We start from the raw sequence: 23,613 nt of genomic DNA on the forward strand, positions 1-23,613 counted from the left end.
TGGGCCGTGCAGGCCGTGATGGAGCTGTGAGGGATGGGCCATGCCGAAGTGGCCGCCCTCTCTTCCCTTCCTCCGCCGCACCGGGGCCCATACCCTGCTTCCCCTCAGCCCTCTGGCGCACAGCGCCGTGTCCAGCTCCGATCCCGCAGGCGTTCACATGAGCCCTGCAGACATAGCACCAGAGGCGTGAGGGAGCCCCGGCACCTTTGGGCACTGCCAACCCTGCTGCTCGGCAGGTGCAGGGGCGGAGGGTGTCGTCTGGAAACGTGTTTGGTTTCTTGAACAAGGTGCCTGTGCACCGAAGCATGAGGTCTCACGGCTACAAGGACAGTCACCATCAGAGCCCACCCTGCTCTGAGGAAGCCCATGTGAAGTTAAGTGCCCAGGGGTGTGTCACGGAGGCCTGGCAGTACGGGGCAGTCTGGATTCCTAGAGGTTTTAATCCATAAGTGTGTGTATATGGCTCAGAAAGCCCTTAACTCACACACAGCAGCTGTGCCTGCACCAAACACAGCCCAAGTTCACAGTTTCAGACAGAACTCTTAGCGTTGTCTAACACACAAACAGCCCAAGTTACACAGATACTACACAAACTGCAAGACTGTGATCTCTCTGCTCCTAGGCCGACACAGCACAATAAAAGTGCTGGTTTTCTCTTTGATGACTTTTCTGCAAAAATGTTTGTTCTTAACTGGTATTTGAACACCTGAGATCAAACAATGCAGGGTTTTGATGTAGAATATGTCAATTACTTTTCCTGGTTATTAAGGCTTGTTGATAAATACATTATAACAATAACAAAAGGCAGTGTGCTAGCTATTGCATCTATCTTTTAAATAATCTTAGTTTAGCATAGGCTCAAGCCAAAGTATGACATGATTTAGTTGAGCTAAGTTGATTTAAATTTCAGTGTAAGTTTATAATTTATTGACATGAGTTTTTCATTAAGATGCACCTACTTTGAGGATCTTTTTGACAGGACCCAAGCCTAAGTAAAAGATTGAAAACAGTGGAACATCACAATTCCACTGTGACAGGGTGGGTGTACACACATCAGAACGAGTTGTCCAAGTGAAGTGAAGGAGTCCCACCAGCCTAGACAGTGCCCCAAGCAGCCTGCTTTACGTGAGTGGGCTTTGAGCACAGGGGTTGGATTAGCTGGAAGCCAGAATTGCCTTCCAGCCACAGCTGTGAACAATTTTTAGCAGTATTCTTTTTTCCCTTAACATAAAAGCTGTAGACTGGATTTATACAATAGGGTTTGGTTAAGAGGAATAAGGATATATTTTAAGGCAGTTGTCTCTGACCAATCCTAATTTCCTATTTCTTTTGCATAGGATATTGTGGCATGATTCCACTGTTATATTTGTCCAATTTGCATGGAATTCATATGGAAACAACCCAGTATGGCTAAAATAGCATGTCTGGGTTGAAGATAAATTTTTTAGCACATAGTATTGCATCTTCTGAATACTTCAGCAATATGGCTAATGTCAGTGGGTTTAATTATAAACCCTCCCTTAATCTCAAAGAAGTATTCTAGCCTCTAGAGCTCACCCCTGGCAAGTCCCACACATCCTGAAATCCACTTAGATGACCTCCATCTCACACGCACTCTGCAACTGACACGTTTTAAACACCATATCCTGTAGTTCATTCTGCAGTATCCTCAAGTGCATGATGTAGCTGAGGAGCAGGAGAAAGGCTGGAGTGTTAGAGACTTAAGTGTGTCTTATTTAACAGCCTTGGGCTCACAAAAACCCAGCTAGAAAAGGGTTTGCAGCTAGCCCAAACTCAGCCCAGTGCTATACCAATTCAGTATCACCCAATCCAGTAAAGCACTTGGGCTGCCCATCATGGAACCCAGTGTGCCCCAAGGATCAGGGTGACTAAAGATGCAGTGTAGCTGCAGGGAGATCCCTTAAACCCAGCATACAAACCACCAGCTTAAACCACCAATGACAATGACTCCTATTATCTTTATTTTTAAGCTCATGAAACCTAATCATGTGAGAAGTATGAGCCACCATGATGTTACCTAATAAAATGGACAGTACCTTTTATTACTATAATTATTATTTTATTGCTGTGATTTACCTAAAAATTACTATTTTATGCTTTCACATTTTTCTCTGTTCCATTGAAATTTTTAGAACCTTGTAGGTTTAAACATCTCTTATAAATTATTTTTTGATCTTGAAATATACACAGTTCAGCTGTCACTCAGAGGCAGTTGCTTGACAGTTCAAACATGTTATTACAGTCAGTTGTGGGGAAAAATTATCTTTTACTGACAACTGGTATTTTTAAGACATTTGAAATGAGAGAAAAATTAATTCTTTAGTCTCCAAGTTGGCACAATCCATTTATCAGATCTCACGTTCTGGTGAAAATTATGGGTATTTTCTCCCTGATGTATTGTATTGTAATGTATAAATAGTTTAGCAAAAAGTAGCTATCAAAATCCAAATTCGGTGTTTCACTGTAATTGAAAGATTAGCATATGCTCAATAAGTGCAAGTGAGCTCCTACCTCTTACTCCTCCCTCTCAGAAACAAACTAAACTGAGTGCAGAAACTCAGCTGCTCTTGGGAAAGATAAATGAGTTTTTCCATTTGCTACTATAGAAGGTGAAAATATAAATCATCAAAATACCCATAACAGCAAAAGATCTTATTAGCTAAAATTAACAAGCTAATAAAATGGCCTCTATTTAGCTGTAATTTTCTTTCACATATTTATGTGGAGCATCAGTTAGGATCTGAGATAAAACAGGTAAGCCAAGCACCCCATGATGGGGGCTCAAACAGCCATTCTTAACCTGAACCTGCAACTTTTTTCTTCCTTCCTGTGTGAAATGATGAAGTAAGTGATTCCAATACAACCATGGAGCTTTTTGCAACCTATGTAGTAATATTTTAATGGCATAAAATGGTGTACAAACGTACTTTGTGTACATGTTTCAGTGCGCAAAAGTTTTTGCATTGCATGATTTAAGTGCTGTTTCCTGTTATCCCAAAACACACCTTATTCATTATGGGTGAAACTAATTCCAGTGGTCTAAGACTGCCAGATCCTTAAGAGCATTTGAGTCTTCACTTTTGATTATTACCAAGTCAGTGCAAAATACATAGTTTTAAGGTGGTTTAAGATCTGCAAGAATTTTGGAAGGCAAAAATTAGAATTAAAACCCACTTCAGAATGCAGAGCGATATTATGAAATAAGCGGAATACAATTATGGTTAAGACCAACTGGGAGATACTGCAGTCTTGTATAAGTAGTCGCCTGCGTAAGTACAAGATTGGAAGTAAACAGCTGAAGAGCAACTTTGTAGCTTGGCTTCATAGCTAATCACAACTTAAACATACCAACAACACTGTGTCTATCCCACAGTTTTGGGATAGACAACTGGGTGTTACACAGGGCTTGCAAGGTAGTACTCTCCCCTAGAAGACCTGGTCCAGCAGGGGACACCACGAGGCAAAAATGAATCGGATGGAACAAACATGGTGAACAAAAATGTGAAAAATCAATGAGAAAAGACAAAAAATCTAAACTTGTTTCATCCAAGGTTAAGAACACTGAAGTGATGATGCAGTTGTTGCAAAAATGAGCTGGTTTCAACATCTGTGGGAGTAGGACAAGCACTGGTGGACTCAAGTAGCAGCATGGAAGATTTTTAGACACAAGGTAAGCTCTGACAGTCTGAACAGTTGGTGTAATGAAATGGCCTGGAAAGGTTATGGAGTCTTCATCATACAATGCTATAAAAACTGATTATATGGAAATCAGTTCAGTTAAAGCTGAGTCTGTCTTAGATTAGGGGTAAAATAGCTGGTTTTCCCAAGTCTCTTCCAACAGTATTCGACTGACTCCCTTCAGCAAATCTCTGTTGCTAGGAGCCTACACCACAGGCCTGAGAACTGTCATGACATAAAGAATGATCTGACAGGTTCTTGTACTTTTGACCTGTTCAAAGCACAGCGCTCCCAAATACCAACTCGAGATTGTAAAACACTGAGTATGGTAAAGATAAAATGTTCTGTTTGCCGCTACTGCCGCTACTGCCACAGCAATGGGTAAATTGCTTCTAACAGAATGTGTGTTACCATGTGGTTACATTTTATGCTTTCAAATGTTATAATGCATCGTATTGTTTTCTCCTTTCATCATGGTTTGAGCCAGCCAGAGTAACATGCCAGGAAGATTCCTCCCAACAAACACACCACCCACCCACTTGAAACATCAAATCCTACTGCTCTGGCTTCTCAGGTGCAACCAGTTGCTGTGTAGTTTCATAAAACAGGCTCATTTTTCTTTCTAAAAACTTGTATTCTGCAGCAAGATTTTCACTATTTCCATCAAATAACAGAAAAAGTATTAGTAAATTAAAACAATTATTTTAAAATACGTGTGTGGCCAGGTAAAATGAAATACTGCTTTCTTGCAGCAGTACAGCCTACTGATCAGAAAAAAAAAATCTTTCAGTGTTGAAAGTGCCAGGTATCTTATGAAGCCCTTGAAGGCATAAAAATCAAGGACTTTTCACAAGCTGAGTAACCATAAAGCTATCTGTAGTCAAAAATACTTTGGAAACTAATAGGAGTAATTACTTAAAATTTCACTAAATGTCAGTTGTGCCTCACTTTTAAACCCTAGCTTGCCTCAGTTCTGCAAAAGGTTTTTATAGATTACAGCACAACCCACTCTACAAACTATGCTCTAGAAAAAGCAGGGCCAAAAAGTAAATCACAGTATAAGGTTGTTGACAAATGAATTTGTAAAAAGAACAGTTTACACCAAAAGATCAAAGTCAGAGCCTTTATTAAATGTTCCTTCTTCAAACAGACTGCATTTAATCCCCCTTTCGCATTTGTAGTTTCTAAGGCTATTTTAAATACTTTGTTTTACAGGGATTTTGAGTCTTCAGAACCGTCACAAGCAGCAAGGTAGCAGTACACAAAAACACAACGCTTTCATTGTCATTGAGTTCTATTCCTGCTTCACAGGGCCTGTGGAAAAGACTAACAATACTTCCAGTACTGGAGTTTTTGCACAGACCCTGGAAAGGAAATAGGTGTCACCAGAGTTGAAGCCTGATGTGCTCTAGCCACATCTCACAACTGGCTAGGATTTACGAGTACTGGTTAGTATTTCTTGTGCATTATCTGTTTCAAAAAGGGGACCAAATTTTCAATTTTCAACTAATGTGGGTCTAATTAAGGCTATTCTGGTGTATTCAATACTAAAATACTCTCTGGGAGTCCTTTTCATGAAACCCTATCAGAATTAACATTTTCAAAAATGAAAACATTTTAAATAGGTGTTTGAGTTGAAATGCTGATGCAGCGGTTGGTTCAGTGTTTTCTTGTCTTACAGAGCTTTATCACGTCAGTATAGTGTCATCTATCTGTTCATCAGAGTCAGCCTGGCCAGCCAGCTTCTTCAGGGATCTCCTGCAGCTTTCATTGAGAAGCTCCAAGCTGGCAGCATCTAGAATCTTGGAAACTGACTGTGGAAGGAAGACAACACCAATTACCAATTCCTTAGGACATACTGTGCAAAATAAGAGTAAATGTAAGTGCCTGACACACATATTTATCTAAAATCTTTCACACATACCCAAGTCCTTCATCTGGTTTTGCAATTCCAGACATGAGGACTATCCAGAAGTCGCTAAGACTTAGAAAAGAGGTCTGGCAGTGGATGTAAAAAGCAGTCCACCCTAAAACACACTCTAGCACCCCTAGTAGTGCAGTAGGATTATACAAGTAATAAAAGCACTAAGCTAGCAGTCTTAGCTAAGGCAGCTACAGCACAGTAAAGGCTTAAAGCCATTTGAAAGCAAGGCTATTATCTTAAACATGGGAGGTATGTTAAATATCTTGATTGTATTAATACTACACTGTAGTATTAATACTGTAATAAGTATCTTATTAATACGTTGTAGAGTATCAGTACTGCTTATTTCTCATGGCTGAGCACTAGAATACTGATGAAGGCTTAAGTGCAAATAGGAATGTCCTACTCCATCTACTTCATAAAAGGCTGGCAGCACAATCTGAACACAACACAGCCTTAAACCAATGATTACATTTCCTTCTGTCTCATACCTCAAGCACTTCTTCACCCACTCTCATCTTCAGAAGGTTGACAATAGCTTGGTCGCTGTAGGCTCTTACACTGGTGTTTTTGTCCTTTGTGTTGTCCAGGAGCGCTTTGAGAATTGGTTTAATTGTCTGAGGATCCAGTGAGGGAAGATGGTCTTTATTTGCCCACCAAATCATCTTTTCTGCAACTAACTTTATGTCACTGGATGAGTTCTGAAGACACTGAGGGAGACAGACATGGACTTTAATTCAGATAGATCAAGGAGAGGTATTTAAAGCAGTAGGTGATCTTTTTTTTTCCCTAAGTATTTTAAACTGTACCAAGAAAACCAAATAGTTTTCAGCTCACAGGGACACAAACTTGTTACCAACAAGTCTGACTAAACTGTGTAGCAGTAAGAGAAGACCAAACCTTGAAAACAAGACACCTTTTCAAAAGAAAACTTCTCAAAGTGTGGCTGACAACAGGGTCACACAGTTCTCAACTGTCTCAGGGAATGACAATGACCACTAACGGCAGGAACAGCCAAGTCAGACTCTGGTTGGAGTATAAAGTGCATTTCAACAGTGGATTTCATATTAAAATAAATAAAAAAAATATATTTGAGCTTTGTATTTTCTTTATTCTCAACATATTTAAGGCATGAAAGCCAACATCTGAATGTCAGCTGCATTGTTAATACTGTGATAAAGGTATTGTGACAGTTGTGATACTTGTGCTTTATATTTTAATACAGTGCTATGATGCAAATTAATATATAAATGTAGAATTTCAAGCCAAAAGTCTGCATCATGTCAACTTGTATGTCTGATAGCAGTTGAGTGAATTGAGAAGGAATGTAACACATCTACACAGACAAAATACAAAGCAGTTCTCCTGCTCCAGCTCTACCTGTCATTCTGTTATCTTCCTCTATCCTTTCTAAAATGTTAAAAACATCCTGAAGTTCTGATGTTGAAAATTCAGATCCTGTCTACCATGAGAGATGGAGAAGGGGACACAACAAAAAACCAGAACAACCAAGAAAGGAATTTTGAGGTAGAATATTTAAATAGATATTAATCGAAAAAGGCATTAACTTCAGTACTCTCTTATCTCAGTCTTTCTGAGCTACTCCCTTGCACAGTAATGAAAGGCAAAAAGTACTGAAGGAAAACCAGGTGAGAGTTGCTATTTGATGCATTTCTGACCAAGGCCCTTTGACTTTTAGTAACCATAAAAACCCAATACCTTCCTCCACTCCTCTCTCCTTCTCTATCAGCTATTTATTACTGCAGAGTTAAAAATGAATTCATAAAAATCAAACCTGAAGTTTACCACATTTCCACAGTACAGCAGGAACAGCAGTACTGTATTCACAACAGCAAAGCAGGCTAATAAAGGGATTCTGTACTGTGCCACGAAAAGAAATACCTGGACTTTCAGGGATCAGGGGATTTGGAGCTTCCCAAGATAAAGCAACCAAGCTTTTGGTTTTCATGCTGGGTTTCCATCCAGAAATTGGATAGAGAAATCCATCTGTGAGTTAGCTCAAAGATCCAGACCACATGAAACAATGCCAGGGAGTTACCATAAAAATTCTTACCTTAATAAAGAGATTGGAAAGTTTTGGAGGCAGGTTCCCTTCTCCTTCCATGTGGTACTTCATAAGAAAGCCCATCCCTCTGATGCCACTGACTGCAATGGGGATCTTCAACATAAAGGCAAAACCCAGTATTACTACAGCAGGGTTCAGCAGCCTTTAGCTAGGCTCAGAGTCTGGTAACCTTTGTGGAAGGCTAAACCCATCTCCCATAAAAACTGCAGCATGCAAAGCAGTGGGGTTAATGTTATGGGGTAATGTGAAAACATCATCATGTGACTATAAACCAGATGGAATGAGGTGACAGGTCACACAGAGCCCCCAGGCCCCAAACACCAAATTACTCATTCAATCCTAGATTTAAAATCCTCCTCCTAAAATGAAATTCATGCTCCTTGTAAACCTGCCATGTGAATGAGAACTTCAACAGGGAAGCAGAAGTGTAATTTACTCCCAGTGAAGGCTGCTCTGCACTTGAAGATCATTTAATTTTCAACTCCACAGAGATCAGAAGTCATTTAATTTCCACTCTAAAACCTGCATCTCGCCAAGGGAGACTCTTCAGACTGGGGATTTTCACTCTATTTGGTAACACACAGAACCCGCACACCTTTCAAAACTGCTCCCAACAAGTGCTTGCAACAGAACTCGCCCACTCCCCTTGTAGCACTTACCCTGTCAGCAGTGGCATTGCTGAGGATCATCTCCTGAACACTGTTGTAGTACTTGGGGGAACACAGCCTGCCAGGAGCAACATTGACAGCCACAGAGAGAGCCAGGCTTCGGCCGTGCCTCACCATCCAGTCAATGCCAGAGACATCTGCTGCAAAAGAACAGCATTATAGCAACACTCCTGACGTCCCTTCCTCTTTATCTAAGACAGCTTTTGTCAGCTTGTCAATTCATTTCCACAAAATGAAACCATAAACAGCCTCTAATGCAATGCTTCGTTTCTGCTTGCCCCCAAAAGCCAAACAATGCTGAAATACAACCAGACGAGAACACCTTATGGGCAGACAGGGAGACAAGCGACTGTACTGTTCAACCCCGTTACTTCTTATGCTCTCAGTCACCTGTAGCAATCCCACATCTCTTCATGCATGAAGGAGTTTGGCACTGGAGTTACACAAGCTTTGACTAATAAAACTGTAGAAGGCATCAGTAATTTGAAACCAGTGCACAGACCCTTTTTAATCCTGCAGGAACAGCTATCCCAGAGCAATCCCAATCACCACAAGCTTCTATAAAATTCATGTGTTTTTCTAACTTAGAGGCTCTTAGTTAATTCTCCAAAAGCATGTGAAGCCATCAGATGTGGTCTGCAATCAGTGTAAGCCAATCTAAGGTCATGGTGTCATCAAAAGAGATGGAATAGCCCTCCCATTCACCCTGCCTGAACATCCCACAGCCCCCCATCCGCTCTGTGTCAGCACTAGCAATGACTCCGCTATGATCAGCTTTCATCAACTCATCTGAAAACAAATGGAGAAGATAGAAGTATTAGTAATCCCAAGTTAGAGCCACTGCCCCGTGCTCAACAGTGTTCACAAATCAACAGCCAGGAGCACAGAAAAGCATAAGAAAATCTAGAGATTCAGGTTTAGGATAAAGAGGAAGAACCTAAACAATACACCACAAAGTCTCCCTGAACCAGCAGCTAAGAAGGTGTCTTCCGTTGCTTCCAGACCAATTCCAGTCACTCTAAACAGCTTCACCTACCCAGTAAGTGCTGGTGGAGGACAGTATTGAGCTCCTCTTCTGACAGGAATGCGCACAGTTCTGCCAAGCAGCCAGCTGAGGCCATGCGGGTGGCGTCCTGGCAAGGGAAGGAGGAGAAGAGGGCACCAGCTGAGCTCAATACGCACCAGAGACAACAGCAAGAGGAGCAAGTGACAGAAGGTGACACAAAATAAAAAGAGATGGACGAAATAAGCATTTCACTCCTGCAACCTGTGGATTTCACAAGGGGTTTTGTACATAATGGAACTTAAAGCCAAGCCCATAGTCAAAAGACCAGCAGAGACTGAAGATTTACAGACCTCACAATAAATTTGGATGTATTAAATGGGAGAGGCAGAAAGATGAAAGTGAATGTTTTAAGAGACGTGTTCACAAGAGGTACATTAAGACTCAGTGTCTGGAAAGGAAACCTTACTCAGGAAGCATCTCTAAATGAGCTTCCCTCTGTGACAGACTCATACTACTTCTGATTTAAAACCTCCAGGCTTCTGTGGTTTTGGCTCATATGACCATCCTGTCACTGGTTACTCCTCTCCAGCCCAAAACTTACAGCCCAGTGGGAATCTTTCAATTCTTCTATTTCTGGCATGTCAATAGTTGCATGTCTTTGTTGTGCAGATTAAGATACAAAGCAGAAATTACTAGGTAATTTTAATCTCACAGATGATCCTGTTGCTATCTGCTATACACAGAAGACCCTACATTAAACTTGGAGAGCTTCCTGCTCATTGGAGAAAACTCTGCCATTATGTGAAAAACTGCTCATGGTACATGAAGAACTGTACCTGGGAGCCTACACACACACAGAGGTATCGCACACAGGGGACGTATTGCAAGCCTTCTCCAAGATAAAAAACAAATCCTGACTCCAGAGCTGCCTCAAACACGTCAGTGAGGAGCTGCAGGTCAAACTCACATCCACAGTTGCTAAGGAAACATTAAACTCATGGATTTTCCAAGTTACCAGTGACTGGCTAGGGATCTCTAATACTTGCACCTGACACTCAGCACACTATAAGGCTCCAACAAGATCAATTTTACAGACCACATTCAGTTTAGTGACACCCAACCACATGCTTCTTTAGACAAGCATCTTTCTGCTCTATCATCAGTTATTGCCCCCAACAGTTAGTTTAGAATGTAATTCTGTTGGAAAGTTCTGATTTTATATTAGGAATAAGACTGTCCAGAGCAGGGATCCTTTGCCGCTGGCTGAAGCAGTACCTCATCATGTCCCAGCATCCCTAGAAGCACCATGCTGATATTCTTCCTAATGGCAGCATCTACTTTTGCACCAGCTCCTCGTGTTACAAACCGCAGCGCCTGCAGCATTGTGTCCCTAGAAGTGATCACAACATACAGTCAGACACTGCCTCTCCCCTTCCACAAAGGAGAAACTGAGCTCTGGATAGTTGTAGCAGTTTCTTACACATCAATAACATGTGTGTCCCCTACATAAGGAGGACATGGACTTCTCGGAACAAGTCCAGAGAAGGCCACGGGGATGCTGCCAGGGCTGGAGCAGCTCTGCTCTGGAGCCAGGCTGAGAGAGCTGGGCTGGGGCAGCCTGGACAAGAGAAGGCTCCTAAAGGGGAGACCTTAGAGCAGCTCCAGTGCCTAGAGGGGCCCAAAAGAAAGCTTGAGAGGGGCTTTTTATAGGATCAGATAGTGACAGGCCAAGGGGAATGGCTTGAACCTGCCAGAACAGGGGAGACTGAGATGAGCTCTTAGGCAGAAGCTGTTCCCTGGGAGGGTGCTGAGGCACTGGCACAGGGTGCCCAGAGAAGCTGTGGCTGCCCCATCCCTGGCAGTGTTCAAGGCCAGGTTGGACACAGGGGCTTGGAGCAGCTGCTCCAGTGGAAGGGGTCCCTGCCTGTGACAGGGGTTGGAGCTGGGTGAGCTTTAAGGTCCCTTCCAACCCCAACCAGGCCATGATTCTATGAATTACACCAATACACCTTAGAGTTCAGGAGGCAGATACACCGCTCTGCACTTCCAACAACTCCATTCTACAGAATATTGCCATGTTTGTGTACTTGTGTCTGTTACAATGTGAGTATCTTCTGATGATTCAAACATTAAAATTCTCAACTCAGGAATTTATTTTCTCAGGGATCTGTGCACTCATGATACCAGAACAGCAGCATTACTTCAGGTCAGACTGACAACTGATGCAGTCTTGTATTCAAGCAGGTTGCTGGGGGTGTGCAGGAGATAAGTGGGCAGAAACCAAGCAATGTTTCACTTGTACACTGTCACAGCTGAGCTTCTGACCCAGAAGTCCCTATCACGCACATTCTGTGTTCTACAACCCTTGGTTAGAAGTCACCTGCTTTCACTAGTAAGTAAATCTTACTCTTGGCACTGGGGGGGTTTGTTCATTCATCCCAGCCTTTTCTCTCATTCTTAATAAGGAAGGGCTCAATCTCAGCAGGAAGGGCTGAGAGATCACCTACTGCTTACCTGATGGCAGAGTCATCACTGGAACGAATTCCATTCAGTAGCTCTGTAAAGAGGGGATCCACTTTTACATGGATGACAATGAGTTTACCAAGAGCGTCAGCAGCTTTCAGGCGAACAGCACGGTTTGAGTCTTGTAGAGCTTTGGTGAAGGTTGTTTGCAACTGGGGCAAAAATGGTTTCAGGGCAATCTCAACCTATAGACAGAGTGAAGGGAAAGTCGCACAGTCAAGTCTGGAACAGTGGCTAGAAATCAAACCCTGAAAACAGCACAACCTCTTCTAGTAGTTATCACAAATAGCCCTCCTACAGATCCAGCACCCCAGTAAAATGGGAGAATCATGAAACAACACCACAGAACTTCTCATCTTTTCCAATGTAATTTTCTGCATACTGAAATACAAGGGTAAGGTTGCTGAAAAATTTTACACTATCATGATCAGCCTTTTTCAATCAGAGCACTGAATGAAAGTTCAGTTCAAAGATATGTGAGGTGATAGTCTTTGCACTTAATTCATAAGAATGGTGGCACAGGAGAGATTTACTACATGGCAGTTTTCAATCACTCGAAAACGGGATCAGCTTTTAGCAGTATTTTTAAGCAGCCCAGTGATTCAGCACTGGGAGCTTTTTCTGGTAGGCCAGAAGCTGCTGGAAGAATATAATCCAGTTAGAGTGCCATTCCTAAACACCAAATCCACACCAGCACATCCTAGCTGTCTTTACTTGAACAGCAACAGGTATTGCTGAAGGCTACTATGGAAAATGTTCACAAACCACAGTCAATTACTTTGAATCTTACCTTAGCTAAAAGAAGGCTTAATGTTTCAAGTAGAGCCACCTTGACATTCCAGCTGAACCGATCTCCCAAGATCCGAATAAGTGGCCCAGTAATGCTCACCACAGATGGCTTAAGAGCTTCAGCAGAAGTCAGTTTAATAACCAGCCCTAAGGCCTTTGCTGCCTCCTCCTTCTGATCTGGATTACCAGTTAAAACACCTTCCCGCAGCACCAGGAGTATGGAAGTCACTCCCTGTCATGAAAATCAGGTAAGAAAGCTTAGAAGCTAAGTTGCAAGAAGATACGTTATTTTTGCTCCTGTTATACACCAGATGCACAAGCTCCCAGAGTTTCTCTCCATTTCCTGTTGACCTTCAGCTGCCTGCTTCCACATTTATAGAGCTACTTTTATTTGGTTTGATTTCATGTGTCTACGCCTTACTAAGCCAGTTGCTATGAGGAAAGTGGTGGCAGCTCAGGGAATTTTTAAACCAGAGAAGCTTGGCACAGAAGCCCAGCATTCCTCCCCCACAAGTCACAGCCAGCGACCACGACATACACGCAGACCAGAACTGTCAAAGATCTTGATACAAGAGGAGTCTTCTGCAGGGTAACTCAAGAGCAGCAGTACCCTACGAAAAGCCTCCCCAACACACAGCTCTGGAGTGCCCAAACAGTCACTGCTTCTACTAGCTGTAAAGCCACATCAGTGAGCTCCCTCAAAATGTAGGAGATCGTGGCTGGCACAAATCCATTTCATCCTTTACCTTCTTAGGAATACAGAATCCTGGCACATGCTCGCCTTTGGCCTCATTCCCTACAATCCGGATATCCTTGTGCAGGTCTTCAATAAGAGCAAGCTGGTTCCCAGCATCTAATTTCTGCAGGAGAGAGGGGTAAGACACAGATGAGACAACACGGCAACCAGCTTTTCCCTGTGCATAGTGTGACAAGAGAAGACACCCATTCCCTGCCTCCTTGCTCACAAAGCTGAAGCTAAGCTCATCATACAACATTTGCAAATGTAAATGTAGTTTATAATCCAAACAGAAGGTCCAATTTATGCAGTGTTTTACCAGCTATCCCCATTTTCTCCTTGCCAGGCATTACCACTGCAATCTTTTTAAGCTGCCTCTCACCTTGGTGATGGAATTGAGAGCATCCCAGCTTTCATTCAGAACTACATGGTTGGTATCATTAAACAGCCGTATCAAGCCTGAAACCAAGCTCTTGAGATGACCAGTATAGTCTGCTTTTGTCTTGGAGCAGTAGATATTCAGCATCACAGCTGCTGCCTGTCTCATTCCCAGCTCAGGGCTGCGGGTAGCTTCTAGCAAATCTTCAGTTATAATTCTTTGTCCAGCATCATCTTCCACAGACAAGATAACAGACTGGCAGTTTGCCATCTCCTAAAGAGTCCAAATTAATTTTACATTAACTCTCAAATAGCACAAAGCCAGATTTAGCCCCAGGTTTCCCTAAATTATCCACAGCATTATCTTTCCAGAGAAATATTACAACACATCCCACTTGCTAATCGTTTCTCATTAAAGAGCTGCTCACATCACCATAAAAGGCTTGAATGAGTCCTGTAGCAGAGACAGGTTTATCACCAACCCTGAAAACATAACCAACTCTGCTGAACCAATTGCTGCACAGGACACTCTCCAGCTGCAGAAGGGCTCATTTACAGGAAGCAGAGTAGCTCAGCCTGCCCCATCTTACTCACCCATCAGTTTGTGGGCCTTGTCACAGAACATTTCTTTGATTTAGGTAGTTTAATGCTCTGTGTCACAGTACTAATAACAAACACATCTGTGGCTACGTTAGAGATCCTCAGGCAGACTTGGAGCTAGAAGCTGATCTACAGCATCTACAGCAGACACCAACTTATGTACATGCCTATCCACAATCACAACTCCAGGATGTCCTCTGGAGTCCAAATACAAGATGTTTCAGAAAGCAGTGCAGCAGCAAAAGAGATTTCCTCCATTCAGCCTTTTAATCTCTCAGTCTTCTAGACCAAGAATAAATACAAAGTTAACTAGACACTCTGGCAGTTCTCCAAGAATAAGTAGACTGAGAATGGTATCCTGTTGCAGGCCAAAGAGACTTTTCTATGGATACAAATAGATTTGGAAAGCATCTTCAATTCACAATATGCTACCAGGCAAAAAGACTCATCCTGAAGAAGCTAATGGGCCGAATTAAAACATGCAATCTGTGAATCTAGAGAACACAGATTCTGTGTTGGGAAGTCAACCCAAAGCACTATCATCAGACAACCTGTTGTATCAAAGAGCTGAGCCATGTTACTTGCCAATTGCTCTTCACTGGTCCCCAGCTTCTCTTTGAGCGCAGACATCATAGCAGGCAGGATGACACTCAGGTGCCGTGTCAGAGCATCCCCTGCCACTGATGAGAGGAAAGCCAGCACGCGGGTGTTCACGGGGGGAGTCGTCAGCTAAATGAACAAAAGCAGATGAGACAAGCAGAGAGGCTCTTCAGAAGGAATCTCTCGTCATTTACCGCATGAAAAGCTTACGCAACCCAACCCCAATGTAAGGTTTTCAGCATAAAATCACAGAAATGTTTCAAACTACGCTCTTCCCTTTGGCAGATCGAGTCTAAAGAAAACTGGCAGCAAGCAGAGGAAAAAGCACAGTTCTGAAGTTTAGAATTTGCTTCCAATTGTACCTTCGGCACCAAATAAGGCAGCACCACTCGGCTCTTGACAGCCATAACTTGTTTAAGACCGTCCACAGCAAAGTCAGATGTCTCTTCATTATCCTAGGGGGAAAGAGAAAGAAACCTGAGAGATTATTTGTGACACACCAAGGTAAACCCTATTTCAAGTGACAGTTTATCATGGGATCATATAACCAACACACAAAATGCTCCTATTATCTACTAAAAATACAAAACAAGCTCTTCTGTCGCATCAGAAAGATTTCAGGTACAGTGGCCAAGCAACTGAAACAGGCAATGATGACAACTCCATAGCAGAGCCAGATACAGCAATTCTTAGGCCTATACTTTAGCTACAAGACCTCCCCCTACCAATGGCTAGGGCAACTGCAAGGAAGAGGCAAAACAGAGCTGACATTCCCAGAAGGTCTGCCCCTATAATCCTGTTTCTCCTTTAAGGTAACTATTCAAAACCTGCCCCACAACATCATTAATCAAGTTGTTGACTGATGCTGAGCAATGCTCACCAGCTGCTTCAGCAAAAAGGGCAGGATGTCTTCAAGAGCCTGGTGTCCAATTGTTGAGTGCAACTGTTCAAATGTTTTAGCTGCAGCCTCTCGGACTTCTTCCAGAGGGTCACACAGTGCTTTTCTCACTGTAGGAACGAGGGACTCAGAGAAAAGCAGTACCTAAAGATGCAGAGATGAAGTTACAGGATGTCTAAAGCACAGACATGCATCTCAGTAAAGCAGCCAAGAACACAGAATTTGCACAGCTGAAACTAAATTGCAGTTTGCTTGAAATATATTGGAAGACAAGCAAAATTAATCACCACAAACAGCTGCAGTGCTCCAAGGCTATCTAGTGATGATTCCTATTATATCTCATGAAAGTGTAATGTTCTAAGTCTATTGACAGATACAAATGCATACATTTGCCTGAACAGCAACTCATGTCAGCTGTATGTTAGCTCACTTCAGTCCACAAAACAAATCCAGCACTTGCTCTGCAAATATGTCTCAATTACAATACCTGCATCAGAACATAAATACCTAGGAAAGTGGAGATTTCACCTTCCACATACAACTTACCGCATCCCTGCTGGTAGATTTCATTATCTCACTCAACCCAATGCAGACTCCTTGCCTCTCATCACTCTTGTCTGACCTCAGTCCATCCTCCAGGATAGGAATGATTTCAGGCAGGATCTTCTCTCCCAGCTTTCGGACAAGGTCTCCTAATGTCCGTGCTGCAACCTGTACCCAAAAGTCTATTAATTAACTATTTCTGTGTTTTATAGAACTTAAAATGGTGAACTGTGAGCAAATGTTAACTTTTTACCATAAACTACTGTCCAAAGTATTATGAAATAACCACAGTTTTACTGTCATCATGGTTGCCTTCAGCGAACACAGATATATACCCATATAAATACTCATGCTCACAACAGTTCAATTCATGACAGTTTTGAAGAGATTTAAAGGTGATTAGAAGTGCTCCTGTGTTCTTCAGGAGTCAGTTCATGGTCTCCTGCAGTAGCAGGGTCACTAAACTCCATTTTACCAACTCCATTCCTCACCGTTCGCTTATCTGCGCAAGTGCTGGCCAAGAACTTCAGCAGGAGCCCAAAGAGGGTTGGCAAAATCTCCCGCAGTGTGCGAGGAGTGTTGGAGACTACAATCTTCCAGACGTGTAAGGAGGCCTGACGCACCACCAGCTGCGTGTCGGAGCGGCCCATGTACAGCCCTGCCAGCACCCTGTTCCTCCTCTCCACACCAAGGGCATTAATAATCGCCTGAAAAGAAATAGCACAACGTTCTATTCCATGATTAATCAATACATCTTGCCAGCAGGCTTTCCATGCTGATTAAAAGAGAGAAGAAAAAAACATTGTAATAAAAAGGGACAGCAGACAAGAGCAGTTTTACCTTGTTTGATTGGGCTGTTCCAAAGTTGTCATCCTCTGAGGCAGTTTCCGTGGTCATTTTTCCAGTGACGCCCGAGATATGGAACAGAAGATCTCCAAGGAGCTGAACCGAGCTAAACCTGGCAAGAGGAGCAAGTCAAATGTTACAAAGAGGGTATTTTAGATGGCACCTGTCTAAATATGACAGAAAATCAAATACAGACATGAGCAAAGTGCGAGACAAGGAGCTGGGTCAGCACTGGAATGGTGCACAGGCTGATACACAAGATCAGTCTGCCTGCACAACTGAGAAGCAGCACGCTAAAGAGAAAGGGAAAGAAGGGGCTGAGATCATTCCCATATCAAAGCAATGAAAAATGCTCCTGTTTAGAGTCCAGCCTATTCAATGTCCTATTCAATGTCCATTGCCACTGTCCCCACCCAAAAGATACCTTGGGTAAGAGCACTCAGCAGCACTCAGCTGACAAAAACCTTTTAGTTACAACTAATTTTTGAGCAACTGTCATTAGCTGTGAGCACACCACTGCACATTCCCATACACAGGAGAACAATAACTTACTCAGCATTCTGAGAAATGGAAAACAATGTATGAGGGCTAAATACTGCCACGTCAATGCCTTGGAAGTGTCTTTCAGAATCACTACCAGAATGAATCATGCAGTAGGTACCAGAAAACCTGATCCACGCTGGCAGGGCCTCACAGGCTCAGTGCTCTGAAGCATCATATTCAAATCAACAAGCAAAACCACACATGTGCTTTTGCTTCCCAGAAGGTCTCTGCATTTCCTTGAGGAGCAACAGAGAGCCTAAATCACACCAGCTTTTCAAGAAGAGAAATGTCTGTGGATACAATGGTTTTCCCTTACCTTATCCTCCACAAGTCATCGAACAGGCCGTCCTCGAGCTGAGGCAGGAGAAGTGCAATGGCAGTCTCAGCATACATACTTATGATTCTCTGGCCAGCGCGCAGGGCAGTGTCCCGCACAAACTCATTCTCATCCGCCAGTGCCTGAGCAGAGAGAGAAGTGGCTGTGACAGCTGAGGGCTCCAGCACAATGCACATAACCAAGAGGAGGGGAAACAAACGATATTTCCTCTCTCAGCCATGAAAAGTAAATGAACTACAGAGCTGTGAAGGCACAAAGGTGATCTCAAGAACTTAACAGTGACTGCAAAGACAGTAACTTGGAAGAAGAAATAATAATAATAATAGTAATAATAATAATTTATAATTTAAATTCTTTTCTGTCTTTTTTTTTTTATATCCCAGCTCTGCAGTTACTGGAAATGATACTTAAGATACTCCAAAGGGTCCTTTTATCCTCTAATAAATAAAACTCTACAGGCTTCTGCTACATACCTTAAGGATACAAGGAATGATGGGACCAACATAGGGAGTGAACTTGTCTCCAAAGGTAATTGGCAGGTAGTTGAACATCATGATATAACCATCTCGTACGTGTGGAGCAATATCCACTTTACTGGCAGTAGCTACAATCTCTGGCATAAGTTTCTCCAGCTTTTCTACCCCCAAACCAGCCATAACTTCAGCCAGACCTGAGGAAAACCAGCAGGGAACAGAGCTGATATACACAAGAAACAAGAGGCTAAAGAGAGATAGGCTGAGCTCCATACTCAGATACAGCTGCCCCCACCTTGAGCAGCACCAGATCGATCCACTGAGCTCTGCTCATATGTCAGTGTCTCCATCAGCCATGGCAACAAATCCTCAAAGCATGATTCTCCCATACCCTTCACCATGGCTCCCAGGGCCTTTGCAGACACTGTACGCACCTAACAGAAGAGAGAAACAGAGATGTGCAAAATACCCAAAGTTACTGAAACAAATGTGTCAGACTGATCGCAGACCTACAGAAGATCAGGATGAAGTCTACCTAATACACTGACAGAAAATGGTATTTGCACAAAATACTTACTTCAGGTACAGGGTCCAACAGAGATGCCTTCAGTCCAGGGGTCACACTGGGGAGGTAAGGAGCCAGATCCTGAAACAAAGGCCCCAAAAAGTAAGAACCAGATTCAAACCAAGACAGGCATGTAAGTCACCCTGATGTAAAGGGCATTCAGCCCCTTATTAGCAATCATCCTTAACATCCTGAGAGTTTCATCAGTTGCTTTCACAGTCAGCACACTGAATTGTTCTGCAAGCCCAAAAAAATAACACTAGCTCCATGCAGATCACTCAAAACCTTTCTGATGCTCAAACTCACTCACAACCCGGCACTTTGCATTTAAGGCAAATCCAACACTCTTAACATTTACACAAGGTTTAATGGTAGAGATTATCAGCAGCAAAATTAAACACAGCTCCTTAACCTCCAGTGAGGTTCTACAAATACTTTTCAAACAAACCTTGGATCCATTTGTAAGCAGCTGATCTGTGTTCCACTGGTACTGGTTTTGCTTGTTTGTTTGTTAAAGCATTTCTTATAGGGTAAAAATTACAAGACCTTTTTGCAGGGATAAATCTGGTAATGACTGGGTGACCAAAGTACAGAGCCAATAGCCTTAAGCACCTGAGAATTATCACCGGTTTTATAGCCATTATCTGTTCATTTACATACATGGAATTAAAGGAGCTGCATGGATTCTAATATTGTCTATTTTAACAGCAAAATCCCAGAACAAATAAATACTCTCTAGAGTTTGCTCTATTATCTCCTACACAGCAAATACAGCACGAGTCAAAGAGCACTCCTAGCACTGCACCTTCTGATCAGTCAGGGAGTACATGTTCCCGATGATCTGGGCAGCCATCTTCCTGGTGTCTGTGGAACGATCTTGGAAAGCTCTCTGGACAATTGGCATGATCAGTGCTAAGGACGGAGCATCAATGAAATGGACAAACTTGGTATCCAGTAAAGTCTGCAGACACTTCTGGGTCTTCCTGGAGGGGTCAGTGAGAGCATCCAACAGAACTGGAGTGATTGCTGGACATTTTCAAACAGGAGAGAAAAGACTTTATTTGTACATAGAACAAAAATGCATGTCAGGGTGAGCTGGGGTTCTCTCACTGGATGTTTTAGAACCTCCTAAAGCAATGAGCAGCCTAGGGACAGGAGAAACCCTATTAACATTAGCTGACAGAATGGATTTTAAAAGCCTTGAAGCAGACAGCTGCTGTTAAGTTTCCATGTTACACTCTAAGTTTCCATGCTCTATTTTTTTAGGAGTAGTTTAATTTCTATAGAAGTTTGTAGTTAATCCTAAACATGATGAACATAAACCTTGCCATCATAAACCACGGTCATGGCTGGGCATTAGAGATGCAGACAGTTCTTACCTAGGATCTCTGGATTCCTGATGACAGACCCAATCTGCCTGAGAGCCTGCTGACCTGCATTCTGCACCTTCACATGGGAATCTGTGAGCACTTCAGTCAGTTTTGGCACAATGTTGGGTAAGCAGGAAGAGAGCTGTTTGGGAGCACAGTAGGCCATAGCCCCCAGCAGTTCCACTGACCCTGCGCAGGGAGTATGCAAAAGGAAAAGAAATAACAAAAGACAAAAGACAAAACACAGCATTAAGAAGAGATATGAGAAGATGATCACACATTCAAAGTCAAATGTACTAGGTAGAGGATGACTAGTGGCTGAAATGCATTAAACCACTCTGTGCCACTTAAAGACACTTAAGAATTTTGGTTGTTTGTTTTTTTAACTAGGAAAAAGAAAGGGCCAGGGGAGAGCTTCCAGCTTCTGGAGCACTTGTACAGGGATAAACCAGGGAAAAGAAGGGATGGTGGGGAAGAGGACAGGGACACAACTTTCAGCTTCTGTAGTACTTCTAAAGGGATAGAGGGTAAAGAGTGTCCCTTGAATCTGCTGGGGGTGGGGGGGTAAAGTTACGCATATGTATCAGGGAAGTAATTCATATTCCAAAAGCTGAAAATTCCAGTCTCTTATGAGACAATAAACTATCAGAGCTACCTGCAAGAATGAAGGAATAAACAAGAGGAATGACAGCAAAGGGAACTGTGAGTTACTCTCAATCATGTCAGTCAGATATGGGTCCATACCAGCTTTAGTTCTCCAGGATTCCTCTTCCAGTGCTGCAAGAAGTGATGGCAAAACCAGCTTCACTCCATGAGTACTCAAGTTGCTCATCACAGCTTTGGCACAGTCATCTGCAGCCTCCAAGGAGAAGAGAATATTCACAAGCTGTGTTACAACACGTTTTTTCCTTCCTCAGAGACTCAGTGAGAACAAAGCCTTCATGTACAATAGTGCCTCTGTAGAACTTGGCTAGCCAAGTTGTTCCAAATTAACACCCAATGAAATAGGATGCTTTCAGTTATTAAGATCCAATTGTTATTAGTGGTATCTCAAGGGATCTCAATTTGCCTTGTTACAAACAGCATTCGTATCTGCTCCATTTCAGTTTTCTTTTAACACTGTATGTCCCCAGAAATTTAAAGCATCTTACCTCTCGCACGTACTGGTTCCCATCTCCAAAACAAAGCAGCAAGTGAGGTAGCACATGAACCACATAAGGCTCAAAGAGCTTTCCAAGCATGCTGCAGAGCATCTCGAAGGCAAACAGAGCCCCTAAAAAGCCCAAAAAGGACAGTTAGAGGAAAATACGACTTCATTTAACATTTACTAACCCACAGAAAGCAGGAGCCTGCCCAGCAACACCTGCCTTTGAAAACAGGAAGAAAAGCCCCATGCGTATTGCCTAGGACCAGAAACCCTTCTTTCAACACAATGCAAATAAGAGCTGTTTTTAGGACACTATACACAACCAGTGGCCTCATGACAGACACTTCCCATTCCTTTCTCTGCAAACATCAGTAGAATAAATGTAGATGACCCAAGCACAGGGATTCAGGCATCATTTGATCTGACCACAATGGCAGCAGGTACAAAAGGAATATTAAATATTTGGAGGAAAAAGCTTTCTCCCCTTACCTTCACGCCGACGGAAGTTCTTCTTGTCCTGGATAGCATCAGTCAGCGTGGTCATCATCTCCTGCTGCTTGAGAGAGAGGATGCCAAGGCCTTTCACCAGGCCTGCCAGCCCATAAGCTGCACCTTTGCGCTCAGCATACTTATCAGACTCTAAAAGCAGCTGCATTAGCTTCTGTATCATTCCTCCTGCATCCTCCTTAATTGCAGGCACCAGAGGTGGTAAACAGCTTGCCACTGACTCCTGAACCTGTAAAGCAATCCCACCAGCTATCAGATCACAAAATAGACATCACCAACATAACTTCCTCCTAGCCTGCACCCACAGTGACAGCTTTCTGTTGCCAAAGCTGGTTTTCATCTCTCTGACATCCCTGAAGTACCATGGAGTTAACCTGCCTCTGCGTGGAACCTGGGGGGTCCTCCAAGGCAGCGCCTACCTGCTGAGATGGTGTGGACAAGGCTGCTATCAGTTTGCCAACAATTGGTTTCACTTTAGGGTCACTCTTGTCCAGATGTTTTGCCAGTGAACCCATCAGAATGACCACACTTTGCCTGACAGCATCATAACTGGCATCATTAGGAGCATTTTTCAGGAATTCTTCAAACACTGGCAAGAGAGAGTTAACATTGTCCTGAAAAACAAAACCACAGAATGTGCCACTGGAGTTCACTCAGAATGAGATTTGCCATGCTCAGTGGACTTGTTTGTTCTTCTCTGAGCCAACAAATCGAACAGGCTGTATTTATAGTTCATTTAATGTGTCGCATCACATAAAACCTCGTGCCATCCCAACAGGCAACCAGTATTTCTTGCCAGAGAGAAGTTAGCTCTTAAAAATCAAATCCCCCAACACTGCTGGTGTGATGTCTGCCAGGAGCAAGGCAATCACCTAGGCCACACTGCTAGCCTAAACCCTAAACCCCAGCATCTCTCCTTTGCTTGCTCCAGTTGCAAAGGGAGAACAGAAACATAAACCAAACTTCACTGCTTTTCTGAGAAACAGAAGGAAGGAATAATCTGAAAATACTCCAAATGTCTTGGGTCTATCAGGGCTGTCCAGAACTGGTGACTGGCACATATGAGGAAAACCGAAGCTGAGCAATTTACACCCTTGCACACCTTCCCCACCTAGCACTGCTGGAGAAGGGCTAGCAGTGAGAATATGGATGGTCCTCAATTGTCTGAATGACTCCAGTTGTGTTTCAGTTTAATTAAGCCAACCATTGACAAACTTTCTCATCTGGCATTGCCTGAGACCTTACAGGAATTCTCACCTTCCAGGATTAAAAGATCTGCAGTCTGACTTTACTTTTCTCACTCCAGTTTTACACCATTTTAACTCCAGATGATTCAGGGCTATTCCTTTTTTATAGTAATAACAGGGAAGAACTA

At 42.9% G+C, this 23,613-nt stretch overlaps 1 protein-coding gene across 1 annotated transcript in view; it reads right to left on the bottom strand.

Annotated features, from left to right (window-relative positions):
- Positions 1-4,794: 4,794 nt before the first annotated feature.
- The window catches only part of GCN1 (GCN1 activator of EIF2AK4), a 40,588-nt gene continuing 21,769 nt past the window's right edge, over positions 4,795-23,613 (bottom strand). The window contains exons 33-58 of the mRNA XM_034068426.1: positions 22,658-22,852; positions 22,221-22,467; positions 21,736-21,857; positions 21,329-21,443; positions 20,594-20,773; positions 20,020-20,240; positions 19,227-19,295; positions 18,945-19,083; positions 18,650-18,846; positions 18,156-18,298; positions 17,291-17,408; positions 16,942-17,157; positions 16,454-16,618; positions 15,890-16,051; positions 15,372-15,464; positions 14,995-15,138; positions 13,814-14,083; positions 13,442-13,555; positions 12,697-12,927; positions 11,898-12,091; positions 10,659-10,773; positions 9,414-9,510; positions 8,369-8,517; positions 7,698-7,802; positions 6,115-6,333; positions 4,795-5,513 (exon numbers count right to left, since the gene is read on the bottom strand). Coding sequence (XP_033924317.1) covers positions 5,388-5,513; positions 6,115-6,333; positions 7,698-7,802; positions 8,369-8,517; positions 9,414-9,510; positions 10,659-10,773; positions 11,898-12,091; positions 12,697-12,927; positions 13,442-13,555; positions 13,814-14,083; positions 14,995-15,138; positions 15,372-15,464; positions 15,890-16,051; positions 16,454-16,618; positions 16,942-17,157; positions 17,291-17,408; positions 18,156-18,298; positions 18,650-18,846; positions 18,945-19,083; positions 19,227-19,295; positions 20,020-20,240; positions 20,594-20,773; positions 21,329-21,443; positions 21,736-21,857; positions 22,221-22,467; positions 22,658-22,852 — 4,146 coding nt within the window. The 3' untranslated portion in view covers positions 4,795-5,387. The remainder of the gene's footprint in view (positions 5,514-6,114; positions 6,334-7,697; positions 7,803-8,368; positions 8,518-9,413; positions 9,511-10,658; positions 10,774-11,897; positions 12,092-12,696; positions 12,928-13,441; positions 13,556-13,813; positions 14,084-14,994; positions 15,139-15,371; positions 15,465-15,889; positions 16,052-16,453; positions 16,619-16,941; positions 17,158-17,290; positions 17,409-18,155; positions 18,299-18,649; positions 18,847-18,944; positions 19,084-19,226; positions 19,296-20,019; positions 20,241-20,593; positions 20,774-21,328; positions 21,444-21,735; positions 21,858-22,220; positions 22,468-22,657; positions 22,853-23,613) is intronic.

Source organism: Melopsittacus undulatus, chromosome 12, assembly GCF_012275295.1.
Source record: "Melopsittacus undulatus isolate bMelUnd1 chromosome 12, bMelUnd1.mat.Z, whole genome shotgun sequence".
Taxonomy (NCBI): Eukaryota; Metazoa; Chordata; class Aves; order Psittaciformes; family Psittaculidae; genus Melopsittacus; species Melopsittacus undulatus.